Consider the following 23995-nt stretch of genomic DNA (forward strand, 5'->3'; position numbering starts at 1 on the left):
TCCACGGAGAGCCCATCGCCTGCCGTGGCCATGGCCTCTGCGGCTAGCCGTGCCACGACTCCTCCCGTCAAAGGCGAAAGTCCCACCACGGACCAGGGCAGTGGCACAACAGCTGAGCCCAACGCCAACGTCTCTTTCTCCCTCCCTGCCACATCGCTGGTGACCCCCTCCATGACAAAGACTCCAGGCAGAGAAGGGAGGACACAGACTCCACCCACAATGCCAACCTGGGAAGGCAGCTCACTCCGGGTGTCTGCTAGCAGCGAGGCCAACAGTCCTGCCTTGTCCACCATGACGCCTGGTGCCATTGCCACCGGCACAGGCACAGTGAGTGGCAGTGCTGCCTCTCCTTCTCCATGGCCCAGCTCGGCAGCCATGAGCCACTTCTCCTCTCCTGCGGACTCCTCAACTGTGACTCCCAGCTGGCAGCGAATGTCCCACCCATCCACGGCACTCCCGTCCTCTGCTCCCTCCTCCACTCCTGGCGGTACGAGCGTTTCCTCTGGCACCGTCACGGCAGAGGCCACAATGCACAGCCCAACTGCTGAAGCACCCAGCCCCGATACATCAGCCTCCACCTTCAGATCTTCCCTCGCTTCAGACACCACTGGAGCCAGCCTTTCGTCCACGTGGGCTGGTAGTGCAGAGACGCAGGCAGTAGGGCTCACCTCCAAACTCCTCACGCAGGGGCCAGCCACTGTGGAGACAGGGGCCACTTCATTTTCCACAGAGAGCCCCTCACCTGCCGCGGCCATGGCCTCTGCGGCTAGCCGTGCCACGACTCCTCCCACCGAAGGTGAAAGTCCCACCACAGACCAGGGCAGCGGCACGACAGCTGAGCCCAACGGCAACATGCCCATTTCCCTCCCTGCCACATCGCTGGTGACCCCCTCCACAATGAGGACTCCGGGCGGAGAAGGGAGGACGCAGACCGCACCCACGACGCCCACTCGCGAAGGGAGCTCACTTGAGGTGTCTGCTGGCAGCGAGGCCGGCAGTTCTGCCTTGCCTGGGACGAGGCCTGGCGCCATTGCCACTGGCACGGGCACAGCAAGTGGCAGTGCTGCCTCCCCATCTCCATGGCCCAGCTGGGCAGCCACGAGCCACTCCTCCTCCTCTCCTGTGGGCTCTTCAGCTGCGAATCCCAGCCCGCAGCGAGGCAGCACCAGCAGCACCACTGGGGCAGACTCGGCCGCCACATCCCACCCATCCACGGCACTCGTGTCCTCCTCTCCTTCCTCCACTCTTGACACTACAAGCGTTTCCTCTGGCACCATGATGGCAGAGGCCACGATGCACAGCCCAGCTGCTGGCACGCCCAGCTCCAAGCCATCGGCATCCACCTCCAGCACGTCCGTCGCCTCAGACACCACCCGTGCAGAGACACAGGCAACGCGACTCACCTCCAGACCCCTCACTCAGGGGCCAGCCACAGTGGAGACGAGAGCTGCTTCGTCTTCCACAGGGAGCCCCTCACCTGCTAGCAGCACCACTGGGGCGGGCTCGGCCGCCGCATCCCACCCATCCACAGCACTCGTGTCCTCCACTCCTTCTTCCCATCTTGATGTTCCGCTTCGCTCCACGACAAATTTTTGGAAATCAACGTCTCTTAATCCTATTTATACTGTAACTTGCTGTGAGTATTTTACTGCAAAATTCTAAATTAAATTTTCTTCGTTGTCATAATAATTTAGTTCATTTCCGTTATGTTCTTCTTTCAGTCAAAATTTTAGCTTTTATCAATTTCTTTTTTGGTTTTGGGACTGTAATCCAGGAATATGAATCAGTGCATCAATATATGTTTATGAAAAATTTCAGCTTTTGTCTTCAGTATAATTAATAATTGTCAAGTTTTGGTAATGCTGGTTGTTTTGCAATAGAGGGAAAATGCTATATTGTTATGTAGTATAGGTGAAGTGTTTCTAGTGGGAACTTAAGTTGTTGTTGTTTATTGTAGTTTTGAAATTCTCCTCGATATAATATTAAGGCATTTCTGTGCTCGGAAGAATTCCTCCCAGTTTATTTGTGGTAACTTTGTTCTTGCTTTTTTCAAAAGTAATTTTTTTTTGCAGTTAATCTTTAGTTTTTGCTACGGCTCTCTGCTTACGTCAAAGAAAATGCAATAATGAATCTTACTTCATTTTCAAAGCTTAAAACAGTAAAGCAAGACAGAAAAGAGGAAAATGTATTCTTTTTCTGTTCTGCACCAAAACAAACAAAAAATATCTGGGATATTTTCTCTTTCTTAGAGTATAACAGCATTTTCTTAGTATGAATACAAATCTAAAGGGTTAATCCTACCCTGATTTGGAGTTGTATTGCTCTCGTGGAATTCAATAGGAGATATGCTCACACATGATTAGGTATAACTTGGCAGAGAATTTTTTTTCCTTAGGCAATCAGTTTTTATTTCTTAAAGACACGCGGACTACAGCTACAAGTCTTACAGCAGTTTTCCTTTTTGCTTTTTAGCTCCTATCACCCTCTCTATACAGCTGCAGAACGTGAGCAGCACAACGATACAGTTCAGCTGGACCCCTCAAGGTGGCACAAGAGACAGTCCTTACAGAGTTCATCTGTGGGGAGGCTCTGGCGAGATGAGGAGAAGCCTAAATGAAACAAGTACTGCGTTTGAAGGTCTGGTTTCTGATCATGAGTACCAAATATCCGTGGATGTTTCAACTTGCTCTAAGAACGTCAGTACCTCCTTGGCAGTTCGGACAGGTATTTCCTAGGAACCTTCTGTTTTTCCATTAGCAGACTAACACGTACACGGCCTGAAGATGAAGCCCTTTTTTATTGAGCACCTACCCAGACTTGAGTAACGTATGTACTGAAATGAGTAGGTAAAATGAGTCCAAACGTTCAGACACTAAAAGGCAGCTGCACGTTTTTCTTAGGGCTAAGGTACAAAGCCTCCCTCGTCCTTCTGCCAAATTCAAAACTTTACTGAACTACGTCCATACTGGTTCAACATGCTAGTTTCTCCCATCTCCTTCCCAAGCCTGTCCTGCTCTTCATCTTCACACGCATTTTGTGCCCACTTCTGGGTTCCCAGTCACATGGCAGTCAGCGGGTTTAAAGCCACAGTACTCCTGTAGCCACTTAGCCTAGGAAAGCCCAGAGTTCTGCACCTCCCACCGCTTGCTCATTTTCCAAATCTCAGCTGCCTCTTCAGTAGAAGCAGCTGCAGTATGGCAAATGCTTACAGTAGGATTTGTCAGTGTAGTTAAGTCCATAAATGACATACCTATTCTATTATCTGTCACCTGAAGTCTTGTGCTGTCGTCCTATGGGACAGCATCTGCGATTCTGGGAGCAACTGTGCCTGGAACGTGAAGCGACGTGTTGGAAGGAGCAGAGTCATTGCGCTGCAGGTCAAGGGCAGGTCTCTTGCAGGGACTGGTGTTCAAAGCTGCCTTGCTGTGAGGCACATAACCCAAGGGTATGGTGTTCCTTCCCCTTCACATCGTATAACAGCTTGTATTCTTCTTTCAGAGACACATCAAGTAAAAGGTGAGGAATACAGCGGTCGTGGTATGTTACAGAGTCTTTATGAGCCGTTTTGTGGCTGGCTGTGGTGCAGGGAGTTAACCTGTCTACATTCACCTCTGGTCTGCTTTTATCCTTAGAGATACTTCGCTGAGGAAACATTTTTAAACAACACCTGTACTTTGGCTGGTTATTCTGTCTTTAATATCTCCACAGCTGCTGAAGTCTTCAGTGGAACCACTAGGATTACCAATGAAGATTTCATGCCTGAATATCGCAACAAATCAAGTACAGCATTTAAGGACTTTGAAACTAAGTTCATTATGCAGGTATTTTGCTTAGGAATTCTAACCCAAAATTTATTTTCTGTTGAGCTCTTCCTAATGTAAATAGTCATGAGGATCTGGGTACGAATAATCTTAAATGTGGATGGGAAAGATCATTTGATGGGTAGAAACAAAGCAGTACTTATTAAGGCCATAGTTCTCATTTATATTGTGGTCCTCTGAAGCCCTGGTTTCAATGAAATTCTGTTGAGCGTTATACATATACTCCTACTATGAGAGATGCTTCTAAATGAGTTACGGCCAAAATATTGCTTTAACGATTCTTATGCTAAAGGAGAAAAATAGGTAATAACCTTAACTTCTTACTTTGCAGATAAAAGAACATCTGCCACAGAAGATTCTAAAATTAATAGAGGAAAACAAAATGCGTATCGTAATTACCAGCATCGAGAATGGCAGTGTGATTGTGTTCTTCGATATTGTGTTGAATGAAGGAGAAAATGTAACAAAAACAGAGATTTCAGATGCTTTTACAGAGGCCCTTAACATGAGTACAGAATTGAAAGTTGATCTTAAAAAGACTGTTATTGAAGGTATGAATTCGTTTATCACTGCGAAATCAAGAAGTAGCGTGTATTTCACTGATGGTAACATCCAGTGAAATGGGATTTAGTTGGGGAAAGGCAATTTCAAATAGTAACCCGTTTAACTCTTTTTCCAATGCTGACTTAAAATCTTGTTCTGTTTCTGTTTTGTTTAACTTCACTGTAGCAAGGAATAGTTGTCAGCCAGGATTAAATGACTGTTCCCAAGATGCTACCTGCACTGCTGAAGGAGCAACTTATTCCTGTCAATGCAACAAAGGATTCACAGATAACAGTCCCCAAGTTCCAGGGAGAGTTTGTCAGCAAAAGCAGAATCTACCTTCACGTAACTGTTTTATATATTCTTTTTTTAAAAAGAAAACTTTAAAAAAATGCCTATCAGGTCTTTTCCCTCCCCTGACCTTCCCTCAGGTAATAATTCATTACGATTACTTACACTGTCCTTCAATGAATTGGATTCTACCTGAGAATGGGTACCATGGTCAACCATTTAGGCAAACAATGGAAGCATATTTTCTGGGCTTGTTTTTTGGTTTGTTTTGTTTTTGTGAAAATAAATAACATAAACTTGGTGAAACTTACAAGTAATTCTACTCACTGCTTTTGAATTGCTGTTTCACAGAACAGACGACTACAGTCCCTCCAAAAATTGCTACAGGATCCACAGCTAATTCCATTTTCACAACCACTTTTGCATCAGGATCTTGCAGTAAGTAAATATTTAATATTGAACACTAGCCAAGATGAGCTATTAAAATGAGATACAATATTCCTGTTCATCAGTTATATCAGTTGTGAAGTAAAATGTTTGGATAAAACTTGAGAAAGTGAAGCCTGAGAGAACCACTGAAAATACATAAATATACAAATATCACCCAAGGCAGTTTCTACACCTCGGTAAAGCCCTCCTGGACCCCCAGTAAAGTTCCACTGGGTGCCTACCTCCAGTGATAAACCACTGTGATAAGTGATTTTTCTTTATGTTATTGCAAAGCATATAAATAAATGCCGATCTACTGCTCTAAACTTTGGGTTTCCTGGTACATTTTTAGTAATTCATCCTCCTGATTTAGGGACCACTTCATCTTCCACAGAGAGCCCCTCGCCTGGTGCAGCCACGGCCTCTGCAGTTAGTTGTGCCCCGACTCCTCCTGCCAAAGGCAAAAGTCCCACCACGGACCAGGGCAGTGGCACAACGGCTGAGCCCAACGCCAACGTCTCTTTCTCCCTCCCTGTCACATCGCTGGTGACCTCCTCCACGATGAAGACTCCAGGCAGAGAAGGGAGGACGCAGACTGCACCCACAATGCCAACCTGGGAAGGCAGCTCACTCGGGGTGTCTTCCGGCAGCGAGGCCAACAGTCCTGCTTTGTCCACCATGACGCGTGGTGCCATTGCCACCGGCACAGGCACAGTGAGTGGCAGTGCTGCCTCTCCTTCTCCATGGCCCAGCTCGGCAGCCACGAGCCACTTCTCCTCTCCTGCGGACTCCTCAACTGTGACTCCCAGCTGGCAGCGAATGTCCCACCCATCCACGGCACTCCCGTCCTCCGCTCCTTCCTCCACTCCTGGCAGTATGAGCGTTTCCTCTCGTGCCGTCACAGCAGAGGCCACGACGCACAGCCCAGATGCTGGAGCACCCAGCCCCGATACTTCGACCTCCACCTTGAACTCTTCCCTCGCTTCAGACACCACTGGAGCCAGCCTTTCGTCCACGTGGGCTGGTGGTGCAGAGACGCAGGCAGTAGGGCTCACCTCCAAACCCCTCATGCAGGGGCCAGCCACAGTGGAGATGGGGGCCACTTCATTTTCCACAGAGAGTCCCTCGCCTGCCACGGCCATGGCCTCTGCGGCTAGCCGTGCCACGACTCCTCCCGCCGAAGGTGAAAGTCCCACCACAGACCAGGGCAGCGGCACGACAGCTGAGCCCAACGCCAACACGCCCGTTTCCCTCCCTGCCACATCGCTGGTGACGCCCTCCATGATGAGGACTCCGGGTAGAGAAGGGAGGACGCAGACTACGCCCACGACGCCCACTCGCGAAGGGAGCTCACTCGGGGTGTCTGCTGGCAGCGAGGCCGGCAGTTCCGCTTTGCCTGGGACGAGGCCCGGCGCCATTGTCACTGGCACGGGCACAGTGAGTGGCAGTGCTGCCTCCCCATCTCTATGGTCCAGCTTGGCAGCCACGAGCCACTCCTCCTCTCCTGTGGTCTCCTCATCAGCGACTCCCAGCCCACAGCAAAGCAGCACCAGCGGCACCACTGGGACGGGCTCGGCCGCCGCATCCCTCCCATCAACGGAACTCATGTCCTCCACTCCTTCTTCCACTCCTGGCAGTACAAGCGTTTCTTCTGGTGCAGTGACAGCACAGGTCACGACGGCACAGGCCATGACGCACAGCCCAGCTTCTGGCACGTCCAGCCCCATTCCATCGGCCTCCACCTCCGGCATGTCCCTCACCTCAGACATCCCCAGAGCCAGCCTTTCATCCGCATGGTCCATCAGTGTGGAGACACAGGTCACGCTGCTCAACTCCAGACCCCTCACGCAGGGACCGGCCACAGTGGATGTGGCGGCCACTTCGTTTTCCACAGGGAGACAGTCAACTGCCGCGGTCACGGCCTCTGCGGCTAGCCATGCCATGACTCCTCCAGTCGGAGGCGAAAGTCTCACCACGGAGCAAGGCAGCGGCCTTTCCCTCCCTGCCATATCACTGTTGACCCCCTCCACAACGAAGACACTGGGCGGAGAAGGGAGGACGCAGACTGCGCCCACAACGCCAACTTGGGAAGGGAGCTCACTCCGGGTGTCTGCCGTCAGCGAGGCCACCAGCCCCGCCTTGCCCACCACAAGGCCCGGCACCATTGCCACTGGCACGGGCACAGCGAGTGGCAGTGTTGCCTCCCCGTCTCCATGGCCCAGCTCCGCAGCTACAAGCCCCTTCTCCTCTCCTGTGGGCTCCTCAGCTGTGACTCCCAGCCCGCAGCGAAGCAGTACAAGCGGCACCACTGGGGCGGGCTCAGCCACCGCATCCCACCCATCCACGGCACACACGTCCTCTGCTCCTTCCTCCACTCCTGACGGTACAAGCGTTGCCTCTGGCACCATCATGGTAGAGGACACAATGGCAGAGACCACGACCCATAGCCCAGCTGCTGGCGCGCGCAGCCCTGATCCATCGGCCTCCACCTCTGGCACGTCCCTCGCCTCAGACACCACTGGAGCCACCCTCTTGTCCACGTGGGCCGACAGTGCAGAGACGCAGGCAGTACGGCTCACCTCCAGACCCCTCACGCAGGGGCCAGCCACTGTGGAGAAGGGGGCCACTTTGTTTTCCACAGGGAGCCCCTTGCTTGCTGTGGCCACGGCCTCTGTGACTAGCCGTGCCACGACTCCTTTCGGTGGAGGCGAAAGTCTCACCACGGAGCAAGGCAGCGGCCTTTCCCTCCCTACCACGTCACTGTTGACCCCCTTCACGATGAGGACAATGGGTGGAGAAGGGAGGACGCAGACTGTGCCCACGACGCCAACTCGGGAAGGGAGCTCACTTGGGGTGTCTGCCAGCAGCAAGGCCAGCAGTTCCGCCTCAAGCACCACAAGGCCTGGCACCATTGCCACCGGCATGGACACAGCAAGTGGCAGTGCTGCCTCCCCATCTCCATGGCCCAGCTGGGCAGCCACGAGCCACTCCTCCTCCTCTCCTGTGGGCTCTTCAGCTGCGAATCCCAGCCCGCAGCGAGGCAGCACCAGCAGCACCACTGGGGCAGACTCGGCCGCCACATCCCACCCATCCACGGCACTCGTGTCCTCCTCTCCTTCCTCCACTCTTGACACTACAAGCGTTTCCTCTGGCACCATGATGGCAGAGGCCACGATGCACAGCCCAGCTGCTGGCACGCCCAGCTCCAAGCCATCGGCATCCACCTCCAGCACGTCCGTCGCCTCAGACACCACCCGTGCAGAGACACAGGCAACGCGACTCACCTCCAGACCCCTCACTCAGGGGCCAGCCACAGTGGAGACGAGAGCTGCTTCGTCTTCCACAGGGAGCCCCTCACCTGCTAGCAGCACCACTGGGGCGGGCTCGGCCGCCGCATCCCACCCATCCACAGCACTCGTGTCCTCCACTCCTTCTTCCCATCTTGATGTTCCGCTTCGCTCCACGACAAATTTTTGGAAATCAACGTCTCTTAATCCTATTTATACTGTAACTTGCTGTGAGTATTTTACTGCAAAATTCTAAATTAAATTTTCTTCGTTGTCATAATAATTTAGTTCATTTCCGTTATGTTCTTCTTTCAGTCAAAATTTTAGCTTTTTATCAATTTCTTTTTTGGTTTTGGGACTGTAATCCAGGAATATGAATCAGTGCATCAATATATGTTTATGAAAAATTTCAGCTTTTGTCTTCAGTATAATTAATAATTGTCAAGTTTTGGTAATGCTGGTTGTTTTGCAATAGAGGGAAAATGCTATATTGTTATGTAGTATAGGTGAAGTGTTTCTAGTGGGAACTTAAGTTGTTGTTGTTTATTGTAGTTTTGAAATTCTCCTCGATATAATATTAAGGCATTTCTGTGCTCGGAAGAATTCCTCCCAGTTTATTTGTGGTAACTTTGTTCTTGCTTTTTTCAAAAGTAATTTTTTTTTGCAGTTAATCTTTAGTTTTTGCTACGTGGCTCTCTGCTTACGTCAAAGAAAATGCAATAATGAATCTTACTTCATTTTCAAAGCTTAAAACAGTAAAGCAAGACAGAAAAGAGGAAAATGTATTCTTTTTCTATTCCGCACCAAAACAAACAAAAAATATCTGGGATATTTTCTCTTTCTTAGAGCATAACAGCATTTTTTTTAGTATGAATACAAATCTAAAGGGTTAATCCCACCCTGATTTGGAGTTGTATTGCTCTCGTGGAATTCAATAGGAGATATGCACACACATGATTAGCTATAACTTGGCAGAGACTTTTTTTTCCTTAGGCAATCAGTTTTTATTTCTTAAAGACACGCGGACTACAGCTACAAGTCTTACAGCAGTTTTCCTTTTTGCTTTTTAGCTCCTATCACCCTCTCTATACAGCTGCAGAACGTGACCAGCACAACGATACAGTTCAGCTGGACCCCTCAAGGTGGCACAAGAGACAGTCCTTACAGAGTTCATCTGCGGGGAGGCTCTGGCGAGATGACGAGAAGCCTAAATGAAACAAGTACTGCGTTTGAAGGTCTGGTTTCTGATCATGAGTACCAAATATCCGTGGATGTTTCAACTTGCTCTAAGAACATCAGTACCTCCTTGGCAATTCGGACAGGTATTTCCTAGGAACCTTCTGTTTTTCCATTAGCAGACTAACACGTACACGGCCTGAAGATGAAGCCCTTTTTCATTGAGCACCTACCCAGACTTGAGTAACGTATGTACTGAAACGAGTAGGTAAAATGAGTCCAAACGTTCAGACACTAAAAGGCAGCTGCACGTTTTTCTTAGGGCTAAGGTACAAAGCCTCCCTCGTCCTTCTGCCAAATTCAAAACTTTACTGAACTACGTCCATACTGGTTCAACATGCTAGTTTCTCCCATCTCCTTCCCAAGCCTGTCCTGCTCTTCATCTTCACACGCATTTTGTGCCCACTTCTGGGTTCCCAGTCACATGGCAGTCAGCGGGTTTAAAGCCACAGTACTCCTGTAGCCACTTAGCCTAGGAAAGCCCAGAGTTCTGCACCTCCCACCGCTTGCTCATTTTCCAAATCTCAGCTGCCTCTTCAGTAGAAGCAGCTGCAGTATGGCAAATGCTTACAGTAGGATTTGTCAGTGTAGTTAAGTCCATAAATGACATACCTATTCTATTATCTGTCACCTGAAGTCTTGTGCTGTCGTCCTATGGGACAGCATCTGCGATTCTGGGAGCAACTGTGCCTGGAACATGAAGTGACGTGTTGGAAGGAGCAGAGTCATTGCGCTGCAGGTCAAGGGCAGGTCTCTTGCAGGGACTGGTGTTCAAAGCTGCCTTGCTGTGAGGCACATAACCCAAGGGTATGGTGTTCCTTCCCCTTCACATCGTATAACAGCTTGTATTCTTCTTTCAGAGACACATCAAGTAAAAGGTGAGGAATACAGCGGTCGTGGTATGTTACAGAGTCTTTATGAGCCGTTTTGTGGCCGGCTGTGGTGCAGGGAGTTAACCTGTCTACATTCACCTCTGGTCTGCTTTTATCCTTAGAGATACTTCGCTGAGGAAACATTTTTAAACAACACCTGTACTTTGGCTGGTTATTCTGTCTTTAATATCTCCACAGCTGCTGAAGTCTTCAGTGGAACCACTAGGATTACCAATGAAGATTTCATGCCTGAATATCGCAACAAATCAAGTACAGCATTTAAGGACTTTGAAACTAAGTTCATTATGCAGGTATTTTGCTTAGGAATTCTAACCCAAAATTTATTTTCTGTTGAGCTCTTCCTAATGTAAATAGTCATGAGGATCTGGGTACGAATAATCTTAAATGTGGATGGGAAAGATCATTTGATGGGTAGAAACAAAGCAGTACTTATTAAGGCCATAGTTCTCATTTATATTGTGGTCCTCTGAAGCCCTGGTTTCAATGAAATTCTGTTGAGCGTTATACGTATACTCCTACTATGAGAGATGCTTCTAAATGAGTTATGACCAACGTATTGCTTTAACGATTCTTATGCTAAAGGAGAAAAATAGGTAATAACCTTAACTTCTTACTTTGCAGATAGAAAAACATCTGCCACAGAAGATTCTAAAATTAATAGAGGAAAACAAAATGCGTATCGTAATTACCAGCATCGAGAATGGCAGTGTGATTGTGTTCTTCGATATTGTGTTGAATATAGGAGAAAATGTAACAAAAACAGAGATTTCAGATGCTTTTACAGAGGCCCTTAACATGAGTACAGAATTGAAAGTTGATCTTAAAAAGACTGTTATTGAAGGTATGAATTCGTTTATCACTGCGAAATCAAGAAGTAGCGTGTATTTCACTGATGGTAACATCCAGTGAAATGGGATTTAGTTGGGGAAAGGCAATTTCAAATAGTAACCCGTTTAACTCTTTTTCCAATGCTGACTTAAAATCTTGTTCTGTTTCTGTTTTGTTTAACTTCACTGTAGCAAGGAATAGTTGTCAGCCAGGATTAAATGACTGTTCCCAAGACGCTACCTGCACTGCTGAAGGAGCAACTTATTCCTGTCAATGCAACAAAGGATTCACAGATAACAGTCCCCAAGTTCCAGGGAGAGTTTGTCAGCAAAAGCAGAATCTACCTTCACGTAACTGTTTTATATATTCTTTTTTTAAAAACAAAACTTTAAAAAATTGCCTATCAGGTCTTTTCCCTCCCCTGACCTTCCCTCAGGTAATAATTCATTACGATTACTTACACTGATCTTTAATGAATTGGATTTTACCTGAGAATGGGTACCATGGTCAACCATTTAGGCAAACAATGGAAGCATATTTTCTGGGCTTGTTTTTTGGTTTGTTTTGTTTTTGTGAAAATAAATAACATAAAATTGGTGAAACTTACAAGTAATTCTACTCACTGCTTTTGAATTGCTATTTTACAGAACAGATGACTACAGTCCCTCCAAAAATTGCTACAGGATCCACAGCTAATTCCATTTTCACTACCACTTTTGCATCAGGATCTTGCAGTAAGCAAATAATATAATTTATATTGGATACTAGAACAAAAATTATCCAAGATGAGTTATTAAAATGAGATACAATATTTCTGTTCATCAGTTATATCAGTTGTGAAGTAAAATGTTTGGATAAAACTTGAGAAAGGGAAGCCTGAGAGAACCACTGAAAATACATAAATATACAAATATCACCCAAGGCAGTTTCTACACCTCGGTAAAGCCCTCCTGGACCCCCAGTAAAGTTCCACTGGGTGCCTACCTCCAGTGATAAACCACTGTGATAAGTGATTTTTCTTTATGTTATTGCAAAGCATATAAATAAATGTCGATCTACTTCTCTAAACTGGTTTCCTGGTAGATTTTTAGTAATTCGTCCTCCTGATATCAGTCTGAGAAATATCAGTCCACCTCAGAACACTCATCAGAGCAGCTGTCTTGCCTGTGTTGGGAAAGACTGGAAACAAGTAGAATGTCACTCATTTGTGTTTTGCAGCCATCAAATAAAACACAGTAACGTATGATTTACATCTATAATGCAAACGGTTTATTTTTGCTCTAGTGGGAGAATGGGGTCAAAGGCTGAAATCAGCCCTGAGAAAACTCACAAAGATTTATATTGATTTAATTTGGGTTTTTTTTTTGCTTCAATGTTGAATGTAGAATTGCAGAAGTGAAATGAACTGCCTTCAGCTGCATGAAACTTTTTCATTTTGCAGTGCCAGTATCCATCAAAGTTCAGAATGTGACTGGGGAAGCAATACAACTCAGCTGGACCAGTGGCAGGAGAGGCAGCTTCTACACCATCTCCCTCATGGATGGAATCTGGGAGATAAATAAAACAACTACAAAAGTGACAAAAACTATTTTTGAACATTTACTTCCTGGTCACGTATACACAATATCTGTGGCAGTCTCATCTTGTACTGAAAGTAGCTGGACTTCAGTCAGTGTCCGAACAGGTATTTCCTTGATCATCTTGTCATTTCTTTTTAATAAATATACTCTCAGAATATCTTTTTACAATACGATTTGGATTTGATTTCATAGATTATTATTTCTGTAAGTCATCTTTATGTATCTGACTTGTCCCCTTAGTTGGATAGGACTACTTGGATTAAACAGGAGTTTGCAAGAGCAAATACTTATTCTTTAAAATTTCTGACCACAAAAGTCAAGATATTTTGGTTGTAAATTTGATAATAAATATCCCGGTATTTTGAAGTTTAGGTTGTACATGCTTTTGTGAATGCAGGCAGTACTTAATTGTCATTGTCATCTTTTTAATTTCATCCTAGGATATAGACATTGAGACAGACTGTTTAATTGTGTCACTGTACTAAATCATAAAAAGTAGAATATAAGCTACCTTTTTTCTCAAAATTTCAGATACACCTGGAAAGTATCTTTTGGGAATTATGTATTCCTGGATGCTAACATCCTTTCCCTCAGCCAAATGCTTTTGACTAAACTTTTCATATCATGTACATTGCCTTTCTTACAAACTATTTAGGGACTGTGCATATAACCTGAATCCAACATTTTAGCATCCAGGGCACTCAACAGGACCTTTTAAGTTGAAATGTGTGTGCACTGATACTTGTCATGTCATGGATATATCTGCAAAAAACGTGGTAGGCAGATAGGAACTTGCTTGAAAGGTCTTCCTCTGCTCACCGCTCACCACACAAAAGCTGTGTAGTGCCCTTACAGCAGTTCTGATCCTGAGATCCACACCTGCCTCTTAACAAGGTTTACAACTAGTGGTCTGTTAAGTATAGCTGTACATTTACAAGGTAGAAACTATAGAGGGTTCTCATCAACTGATTTATAAACCATCTTGAACGGCCCTAGGCATTTTTCCTCAGCTATTCCAAATGGAAAGCCGTTCCAGAATTGCAATGCTCTCATGTTCTGAAAATGTTATCAAATTGTCAGCCTAAAAGTATCCATGGCAAATCCATATTCATCTGCTTTTGTGCCAACATTGTCCTCTAACTTAAATAGTTCTCCTCTCTTCTTTTCCTCATATTGTGTTCTCCCTCCCTGATATAATCACGAACTTTTCCTACAGACAGTGCTGTCAGCCTTTGTTTGCTAGACTAGAGAAGTCATCCTTTCCTAGTTTCCTTTCCTAAGAAGAATTCTTCTCTGCCCCCATCACTCTTCTCTTCATTTGTTGGTGGTTTTTTTTTTTTTAAATAGAAGTCATCTTTCTTGAATGTGGGTAACTGGGATTGCACACAGCCTTCCAGGCAAGCTTGGACCATGTGCTTACCATATCATTAGCACTCCCATCTCTACTGGAAATGTATTGAGAGATGCATCATGTGACTACACAGGCTTTTTTCATAGCTGCATCACAGCTGTGATCAGCTCAGGCACTGATGTCCTTTTCTCTTCAGTGCTTGTGGTGACAGGTTAGAGAAGACATTTTTATTATTAATCCCTAAATGCACAACTTTCAGGAAATGTCATCCCAGTGCTGCTGCTCCAGCTTTAGCTTCATCCAATTCTTTCTGGAAGATACCTCAATTCTCCCCTGTGTCAATGACACCTACTAACTTTGTGCCATCAGCAAATTTTATAAGCGAACTCCTGCGTTTTCTGGCAAGAATTATAATGGAAATGTTGAACAAGTTCTACACTCAGACCGATTCTCAAGGAACACCACATATAATATCCCTCTAAACTAAGGTTTCTTCTTTTAAAACTACTCATTGCCATGTCCCCATTAGTCAATTCCTTCACACAAATCTTTTTCCACTAAAAAATTACCACTTGACACTGTATAATATTGCTTTTCTATCATTGGAAGAGATGCGAAAGTCAGCTTGTCAAAGGAAGATACTAGATTATTTTGGCATGATCCACTTTTGATAAAACTGTATTGCACTTTATCATACTTTCTCTGTGGCTGAGAAAATTTTCATGATTTCTTTTAATATCCTTTGAAAGATCTAACTTGACTTTTAGCAATTGTTACTTTCTCCCAGCATTTATTGATCTCTAAAACATAACTCTCTTTGTTGCAACCTTTTTTTCAGTTCTCCAGTGGATTGTCTGATTATTCTCAAAATCCCTCAAGGGCAATTATTCCAGCAGTTAAATGCAGGGCTCCTTCTTGCAGACTTACCCTCTAGGTTAGGCTTTAGGACCACAAATACAGGGAATTATCATTATAATTTCTATTCAAACCTTTCAATACTTCAGTCCTGATTTTCATTTATTAGTTTCCCTATTTAAAAAAAAAAAAAAAAAAGTTGATTCCTTTTGTAATCTGAAGCCATTTGCCCTACCAGAAGAGTGTTTGTGAGGTAATTAAGAAGAGCAATAAAGATCAAGTCATCTGGATTTTACACGGAGTTAAAGATGATGTTCACTTCTGTGAGGAGGACTAGAGCTATACCCAATGAGCTAACCGTATAAAACCCGCAGTACCACCCTTTACTACTATTTTGACCCATTATAAATAATCCAGATTAGCCAGACAAGCATACTGAGGTTTTGAGATTCCATGATGCATATTGTTTTCAACTGAAATCACAGGAGACTTTTACTTCTGAAAACTCTATCATCTAGTTTACCCAAGTTGTACCAGCACATAAAAGCACAGCCTATATCTTTAGCTTCCATAAGAAATTAGAGTACTCAACAATATCTCAGTAAAGTTCTCAAACACCACCTACCTACCCACCACCTGCCTCTCTTCTGATGTGCTCCATTTTTATAATCTGCAGTTCCAAATTCTCACTCGGCAAAAGGAACTGCTGCTTAGGTGATTCTTTGGCCGTGATTAAATGCTTTCACCTATTTCAGTTTGGAAGTATGATGCACTAGGTGGAACGCAAAGAGGATTTTTTCACCTCATCATTTTCTTCCTAGCAAGAATCACACATGCACAGAGAAAATTATCTTGATTTTTTATTTATTTTACAGATCCTGTTTCCTGTTTCAACAGAACCCAGTTTTGCTTACCACAAAATACTGTCTGTCCTGACCTAAAATATATTGTATGCTCAAGTAAGTTTTATAGAATTTTAAGATTTGTTTATTTGTAACTATGGGGTATCATTTCACAATATAGTATCTTTCATGAGTATTTTGCCATCTGCTTTATTCTGTCACTTCACACAGCATCTGAAGTCCGCACTTCTTTGGCAAGGAAGCTGTCTTCTTCAAACTTCAGTGTCAGCTTCCAGCTCTATTTTTAGTCTGGACTTCTCTATGTAAAGCGTACTTCTTTTGGCTTAGGGCTTATCCACCTACTCCGGGGGATTGAAACATGCTCAGTGTCTTGCAGAACCTAATAGACTGATCTTGCTTCTGCTGAAATCAACAGGAGAGCAGCTGTTGAATTAGGGAATAGGATGCACCTTGAAAAATACAGGAATGACTAACAAGCTGTGAGAATTGTGATGGCTAACAAATTTGAAGAGGTTCGACTCTTGAAGGTTCAGAAGCCAGTGTATGACGTACACTTACACGATACACTTTCTTATTGTTTGATTAGTTTCTGGTTTTACCAATTAGTATTAAAAATTCGTGAGATAATAAAGGTCGAAAAGCAAGTGTGGAGCGAAATCTTGGGATTCACCTGATTGTTTCACTTTTGGGTTTTTTTTTCAGACTACCAAGCATTTGCCTGCAGTGTTTTGTTTAAAGGCCAGACGTTTAATCATACACTTTATAACTCTGAGAGTGAAGGCTACAAAACAATGTCTGAAAGTATCAAAACAGAAGTAAGTTGCTGTAATCTCCTTCATCATTATGAATGAACTAAGAAAAGTTTTGCAATTAGCAACATTCGTCTCCTAGATTTATTCTTAAATCAAGATTGTGACAGGAGAAAACAGCATGGGAAGCACAAGAACTGTCTTGACCGAAGGAGAGAAAGTATGTTGCCCAATGAGGAGGGATATATTCCCTAAGTCATCCTCAAATGTAAGATAATTAGTGAAAAGCACTTTAAAATTATATTTTTATAAGCACGAGGAGCATCCCATTCTGTTTATTTTCTCCCATCTTACTAAGTAGGTGCCTCTGGAGATAGGAAAAGAATAGTACTCAAAAATAACATTTCAACACATACTTGGAAATATGGGACCTTCAGAATTGTGTACTGTTAGTCCAGATCATTGTGAATTTGCTTCATGGTAGCTGGACTGGAGAAGGTGTCAAAGGAACTATATAAGGAACTGAAGAGAGAACATGGAAGCTTAGAGACAGTGGATGAGCCTAGTAAAGCTGACTTGCAGAAGCACCAGTCTGCTTCTCAGCTGTATTTAGAAGGATAGTAAAGAAAAGGAGAAATAATTTACATACCTCTCAGGAATCCTGATATACATGAACATGTTGGAAAGGTAAAACTACTGCAAGATTTGAGTAGACTGCTTTTAAATAACTAACACAGAAAATTATTTTTGGTGTGATTATCGTACCTTTTAGCTAAGAGTCTCCATGGATTTCATAAGCAGTAATTAATTTGTTCTCACAATGCCAGCTCCTTGTAACTTTGTCTTACGACTGCTAGTATCTCCATTTCATGGACAGACAATTTACTTCATTGAATTCAAAAGGCTTTCTCCAACCTGACTGAATGCAACAAGAGTCCTTTTACTGCCTTTTAGTAAGATTTCACTCAGGCCCTGTGCAACATGCCAGCATGACCGTTATCACAATTTTGTTCAAAAAATAGCAAGCCAACGAGTTCTGTGTTGGCTTTTTTTTTTTTTTTTACAATTTGAATATTGAACTATTTATTTTAAATTCCACAATACTATGCCTCTGTAGTTGTAGTTTTGAAATTTTACACTTTCACCTGCATAGGCCAGGTTTCCTATCTAGATCTCTCATCGTAGTGAGAAAAAGAAAAGCAGTTTTGGAGTCTTTGGCCAGAGCACTTAATGTGACATGTAGTTTGGGGTGGGAGTTTATCCCCCAGAGAAAGAAGGAGGTAGACAACTGGGCAGTGATTCAGAACAGAGTTTGTTATCATCTACGAAAACCAGTAATCTTTCAGACTTTTCAGGTAAAATATCATATTTTTCCACAGCAAGAAGATACCTTTTTCTTAGTGGGTTGACTAAACCCCCTAATTTTCCATAAAGATCAGTCATGGCAGAAATGTTTTTAACCAGTCTTACTTAGAAGGAAGGGCTGCTTGTTCTTTCTCTATATCTACATGAAAGCACTGGGCATGATTGTACGTCTGGAGACATTAGTGTAAACCTGAAATAATTCAAATTAGTGTAATGGGGTTACGCTTAGTTTATGCCAGAATGATTGAGATACAAATCAGACCCTTGTGTCTCTTTGAATAGTTACTCTGTAACAGCATGATTTTGATAATCTGATAATAAAAACATTTTGGCTGTTCTAAACCTCTAATCCCAAGTTCTGTGCTGGTGGTGTGTGCATGACCATGCTTCAAGTTTGGTTGTACATGTTAAAAATCTAGACAGCGCTGAAGATAACTTTACAAATGTTAGGTGCGCTTTGTAGATTCCAAATTTTGTACAGTCAGGGTCCCATACGGGTTTGTAGCCTGTGGAGAAGGATAACTAATTTCAATGCATTATACATTGGTAGCTACCTAAACAGATTACTGCTTTTGAAGTCAAACTTTGATTTTGTATTTTCAATCACAGACTGTATGTCATTTTGGAATATTCCTTCAGTAAGATTTTTAGTGGTATAGACAAAAATTACTGTCATTATTCACTTATTTGTTATTCCAAAGAGATTACCCTGAAAGCATGATAAGTGCAGAAAATTAATATCCTGATGTGTATATGATGCGTACATTCCTGCTCTGCCTCATTTGACTGACACATGGAACAAATATCAATTTCAATTTACACAGGTTGTTGGAGAAATGCGCATTAAACTGAAAGATGAGCACTTTGATATCATTATGCTTGGATTCAGACCTGGGAGCGTGATTGCTTATTTTATTTCTCTACTGCAAAACCAAGAGCCCATCGAGGTGAACGTTATGCAGGAATACTTAAGTCAAATATTAAAGAGCAGGTTTGGTGACCAAACTGAAGTGACTGTACAATGTAAGTGATGTTGAAACAGCTTGTCTGTGATGATGTGGGGATTAAAGGGTAGATCTCTGGCTCTTCACAAAAGCTGATAAATTAACTTCTTTCTTTTACGAGACTCAAGTATTTCAGATAAACTGTTTACACTTTCACAGAACACATAGTCCAGATATCACATAGATTATGGATCTATTTTAAAGAGCCACTGCATATACTCAGTTCCAGACTGAAAGGATGGGTTTTCTTCACATAGAAGAAGGGCTAGGTGAGCTTCTTGTTGCAGTGTGTGTCACCTTTGTACCCTCCATGCTGATCCTAAAAGGTTGGTTTTCAGTGGAGAAGAGGATGAGGAGACTTCTTCCATCATCGCAATACTTCTCTCTGAATAGAGATGTGAAGGAAGAGTTCACCTCTTCTGTTGGACAGCCTTCAAAAATTTCTGGCCCCTGCTTCCCTGGCCAGAGGTGGTGTGGATTTAGCAACACAAAGTACTGCAGAGATGCAGAGAGGCTGAAAGGGAAAGTAGAAATTGTGCAGAAGGATTAATCCAAAATACAGTGTCTGTCCTGCTCATGGTAGTGGCAATGTGCTTGTTGCTTAGAAATGCTATGAGTTGGAGGCTTTTCATGCAGCACAGGTGCTCCTTCTGCCCCATTTAATACTCTCTCTTTGTAAAATGCTGGCTACCACTACAGTTTAGTCTATGCACCTTTCCACCATTGCTACGTGCATTTTTACCACAGAGACGAGGTTATGCTTACATGTGCAACAGGCCTTTATCTGGCAGTCAGGAAGCTTTCTGGGTTTGGTCTATCAGTTTAGAGACTTTGTTTTCAGTGGACTGTCCCGTGGAGCAAGACATGGATAGGTGTGAGTACAGCTGGCAGACCAGGTCCGATAAATTTCACAAAGTTGCTTGTGCACAAGTATAAGAAGGACTGTGAGGGTTAAATTATGTACAGCTCCATTTCATGGCCATTTTCGCACCTTGAAGTGACTCTTTGTTGAGGTACAGACCGGAGTTCTCTCCTCCCAGAACATTCCAGATACTTTCTACCAAGCAAATCCTCAAAGCTGCTGATTATGGATGTCACCAATAGATCACAAGGACCTTCAGAGAGAGAGGGGTCCATAAAATTTTCTAGCTAACAAATCTTTACTATATACAAAAATATTTTTAATAATATTCAAAAGTTTCAGAGCTGACAAACAGTAAAATGTAGCTGTTGCTTAGGGCTCCAAGCTTTTCTACACCTACTTTTTACTGTTTCTAGCTAACATATCTAAAATGTGTTTTAAATTTCCAGCTCTCTCTGCTCAGTCATCAACTGGAAAAAGTTCCACCTGGAAAGTGGCAGTGATTGTCCTTGGAGTTTTACTTGGAGTTGCATTAGTGCTGATTTTTCTGGTAACATTGGTTTACATCTATATGAAGAAAAGATCAGGTAAATATTTGATTGAACCCGAAGGACTCCTGGGAAATTTTGTCTACAAACATTTATAATATAAGCCATCAGTTTCATTTACGTATTTTGGTTCAGGGAAAAATTAATACATTTGTCTTAGAATTCTATGTTAATTGTTTATATTAACTTAAGATAACTCTACCTTCTCTTTCCCAATGTCCATCATCAAATTCCTGAGCTTCTGGGGAATTTTCCCCATTGTACATGTGGTAGAGTGAGGTACAGAGAAACTTCTGTTCAGACCACTACAGATATTGCAATGATTCCTAACCATCGACTGTAAAGAGAGACAGGATCCGAACTCCTCAATACTCCGTTATATTTAGATGACGCAGCAAACAGAGTGACTGCTCTTGGGACCTATGGCAGGCCACCCGACTGCACAGCTGAGCTCAGAGTCATCCCATTGGGCTTTATGCACTTGGCCGAGGGTGATTCACTTCACCTGAGATTTTTATCACCATATGAAGATGCCTCTTTCTTTCCAGTGACTGCAGAATGAATCCAGGGCAATTAGTATTCCAGCATATGCAGGTTGGTTGAGAGTCTGAAGGGAAGTAGGGTGGATCTAGGCTATATGGACTTTCTATAGGAGTCTCCGGTGGAGCAGAAATTTGATCTGGAGGCTTCTGAATTCAAGGTTAATTTCTTTAATAGTTGGACTATGAAGAAACAAATGCCTTTATGTGACAAACGTACAGCATTCTAAATACAGGTGTGGCTTCACAGGAAATCAGTAATTGCATGGCCTTAACACATTACTAGAGGGAAGAAGGGAGACAAAAGTTTAATTTGGGCTGAAATATTTTACTCATCTATTTTTGTCTATCAAAAATGTTTGGTTGGGCCAGGATGTGTCATATAGTGCCATTTTGCCTTGCTCTTGATAATCCCAGAGTCTGCTAAAAGCAACCTGAAGGATCCTGTGACATTGGAGCAGACCTTGTGCTTTAGAGCAACGGAAAGAAATGGCCTTTATCTGTGCTCACCATTCTTGGCTGCAGTCTCAGGAAAGTCTGTTTCTCCTGTGGTGTATTTTTTATGCTTGGAGCATGTTGTTGAACAAATGATAAAGGGCAGTATATTGCTGTACATATTTTCAGTAGGATTTATGTATTTAATCTCAAGTCACCTCTCCCTGTGTTTGTGTATTTTGTCTGTATTCCAATTCTCTGCATTCATGTCGAAGCACTGAATATCCTGTGATGTTGAGGCCCTGGCTTATGCCCCCAAACAGTTCAGGCCCTTTGTCTTTGTGAATTACATTATGGTTAATTGGCATGGGGTAGAGTAAGGAGGTCTCCAGAACTGTAGCGTGATGTGGGACATCAGCAGAGAACCTCAGCAGAGCAGTGGTACACAAGCAAATCTGCTGTTTTCTGGGTGCAGCCAGTGTTATTTTTTTTCTTTTATACCTCCTTTCCTGCACTACAGTATGGCTCCTGGAGGAACCTCGCTGAGAACACTAGTTAAACAGAAGGGTGAAGCCATCTTATGTGCTGGCCTTACTGCAGAAAGGCTGATTTAGTTCAGGCTGTATCATCACCCTGATGAGGGAAGTCACATCCAGCCTTGCTCCTCTGTCCTTGGCTTAGTGGCAATGTCACTGTGTAAGGCCAATAGGCTGCACTGGTTGCGAAGGGAAGGCTGTGTGAGTACCTGGGGCATTTTTGCACACAAAGTTGTGTTGGTGCTTTATGTTCCTGTCTGGAATGTTGCAGGGACCTATGAAAGAGGAGTCTTGCATGACTTGCTCTTCCTTTCCTTCCATGTAGTATCAGCTTGGCTGTCCTTCTGCTCAGGTCTGGGGTATGGAGTCACAGCTCACCTCACTGATGGAAAGTCGGTGTGATTAGTATTAAACTTATTTTAGGTGGGGTTTAAGCATAGCTAGCTCTGGTGCTATATTCACTGAGCAGTCATTTGACAATGTATTCTGTCAGTAAATACAAGTCCTCCAGTGAGCTGTGTGTGGGAAAATACAAACGAGTGCTTCTGCTTATGTTAATATTGTTTTATTTCTTTTTTGAGGGGTCTACTTTGAATAGCAAACTCTCATTGTTAGTAAACCTTTCTGATGTCCTTGCAAATAATGTTGAAATAAAGACCATGTACAGCAGGCTTGTACTATGGAATCCTGGGATTTGTCCATGTAAAATATATTTAAACTCTCTGGGGAAAAGTGGCATTTTAAATTATTTTCTCAAAAACGCTTTACAAATAAAACCTCTATTTTTACAATTTTTCATTCTGAAGGCATCTGCTGTTCTTATTTTTTCATGTAATTTGGAGCCTCCTCTAGCTGCAGGGGGGGAGGGTGGCCAGTACTACCGACAACAGAGCTAACCTTGATCCAGTATATGATCACACAGAGGCACGATCTCTTTGAACTGGATTAAACAAGAGAAGATAGATCTAACAGATCTAGCCTTATTTTTTCCTCTACTCCAATAAAAATCCCCCTACCACCATACTGTGGTGTCTAGACTCTCAGAATTCTCCGAAAATGAGAGCAGGAGTAGCCAGAGCTCCCCTTTCCACAGGGGATTGCTTCCTCACTTCCAAGCAGCATTCAGACAGGCTCGTGGGTATTCCCTACTCAGAGAGATGCGGGCCCAGCAAGCGAGACAGGGAAGTAAATGGCTGACAGTACAATACTCAGAAGTATCTAGGTAGCTGGCTCCTGATGATACCAATGGGATTTAGGCAGCCCCCACATCTTTGTGGGTCAGGGTCTATATGACTGAGGAAAGGCACTTTGCCTGTTTCAGACTCACATTTTTTTCCCTGGAACTAACTGACATTATTACCCAGAAAAACCTGAGCTGCTCCAGCTTCAAGAGAGAGCGATGAGCCGGTGTCTGAACAGCAGCAGAACTACACGTGTCTGGTTTCCCAGGGGCTAGCTTCCTGCATGCTCTATGTCCCATCACTGTGGTAACGCACCTTCCCACCTCCATGACCTCCCCTGCCCCCAGTCCATGGTCATTCCATGGTGCCAGCTTTTCTCCCACAGTGCCTCCAGTCTTGCCTCTTCTCTCTCATCCTCTAGTCTTGTTTGGCTGTGCAAGAGATGGCAGGGTCTGGGTAATGGATGAGTTTTCCCTTAGTGCTAGCAGTATTAAAAGCCTTTGATTTTCACCATACTTCAGTGACCTCAGCATACTTGAGACCTCTGAGCCTCTCTTTGGAGGCATCTGCATTGTTCCGAGTTTATTTGCAATTGGCCAACACTTGCAAAAGTCTTTTGGAAGGTCAACAGCTGAATAGTCAGATGGGCTGGTAGACGAATTGTCAACTCAGTCACACCAGTCTTATCTCCTTAGACATGTAAACTAAACAATACCCGGATAAACACTGTTTTGGGAGTTACACAGTGCCCTCAAACTTTTCAAACACATCTCCCATGCTGAGGATCTCTCATGCGATT

The 23995-nt window shown here is 43.8% G+C and overlaps 1 protein-coding gene across 1 annotated transcript; it reads left to right on the plus strand.

Annotated features, from left to right (window-relative positions):
• The first annotated feature begins 1275 nt into the window (after nt 1-1275).
• Nucleotides 1276-20603, plus strand: LOC147529386 (uncharacterized). The gene is made up of 11 exons (XM_086626905.1): nt 1276-1636; nt 2473-2724; nt 3709-3821; nt 11122-11341; nt 11520-11678; nt 11976-12062; nt 12770-13012; nt 15990-16073; nt 16680-16792; nt 18916-19114; nt 20407-20603. Exons 1-11 carry the CDS (start codon nt 1276-1278, stop codon nt 20601-20603), a joined length of 2028 nt encoding a protein of 675 aa, XP_086483031.1.
• Nucleotides 20604-23995: the final 3392 nt, after the last annotated feature.

The sequence above is a fragment of the Tauraco erythrolophus genome, chromosome 1 (genome assembly GCF_009769465.1).
Source record: "Tauraco erythrolophus isolate bTauEry1 chromosome 1, bTauEry1.pri, whole genome shotgun sequence".
NCBI classification, from domain to species: Eukaryota; Metazoa; Chordata; class Aves; order Musophagiformes; family Musophagidae; genus Tauraco; species Tauraco erythrolophus.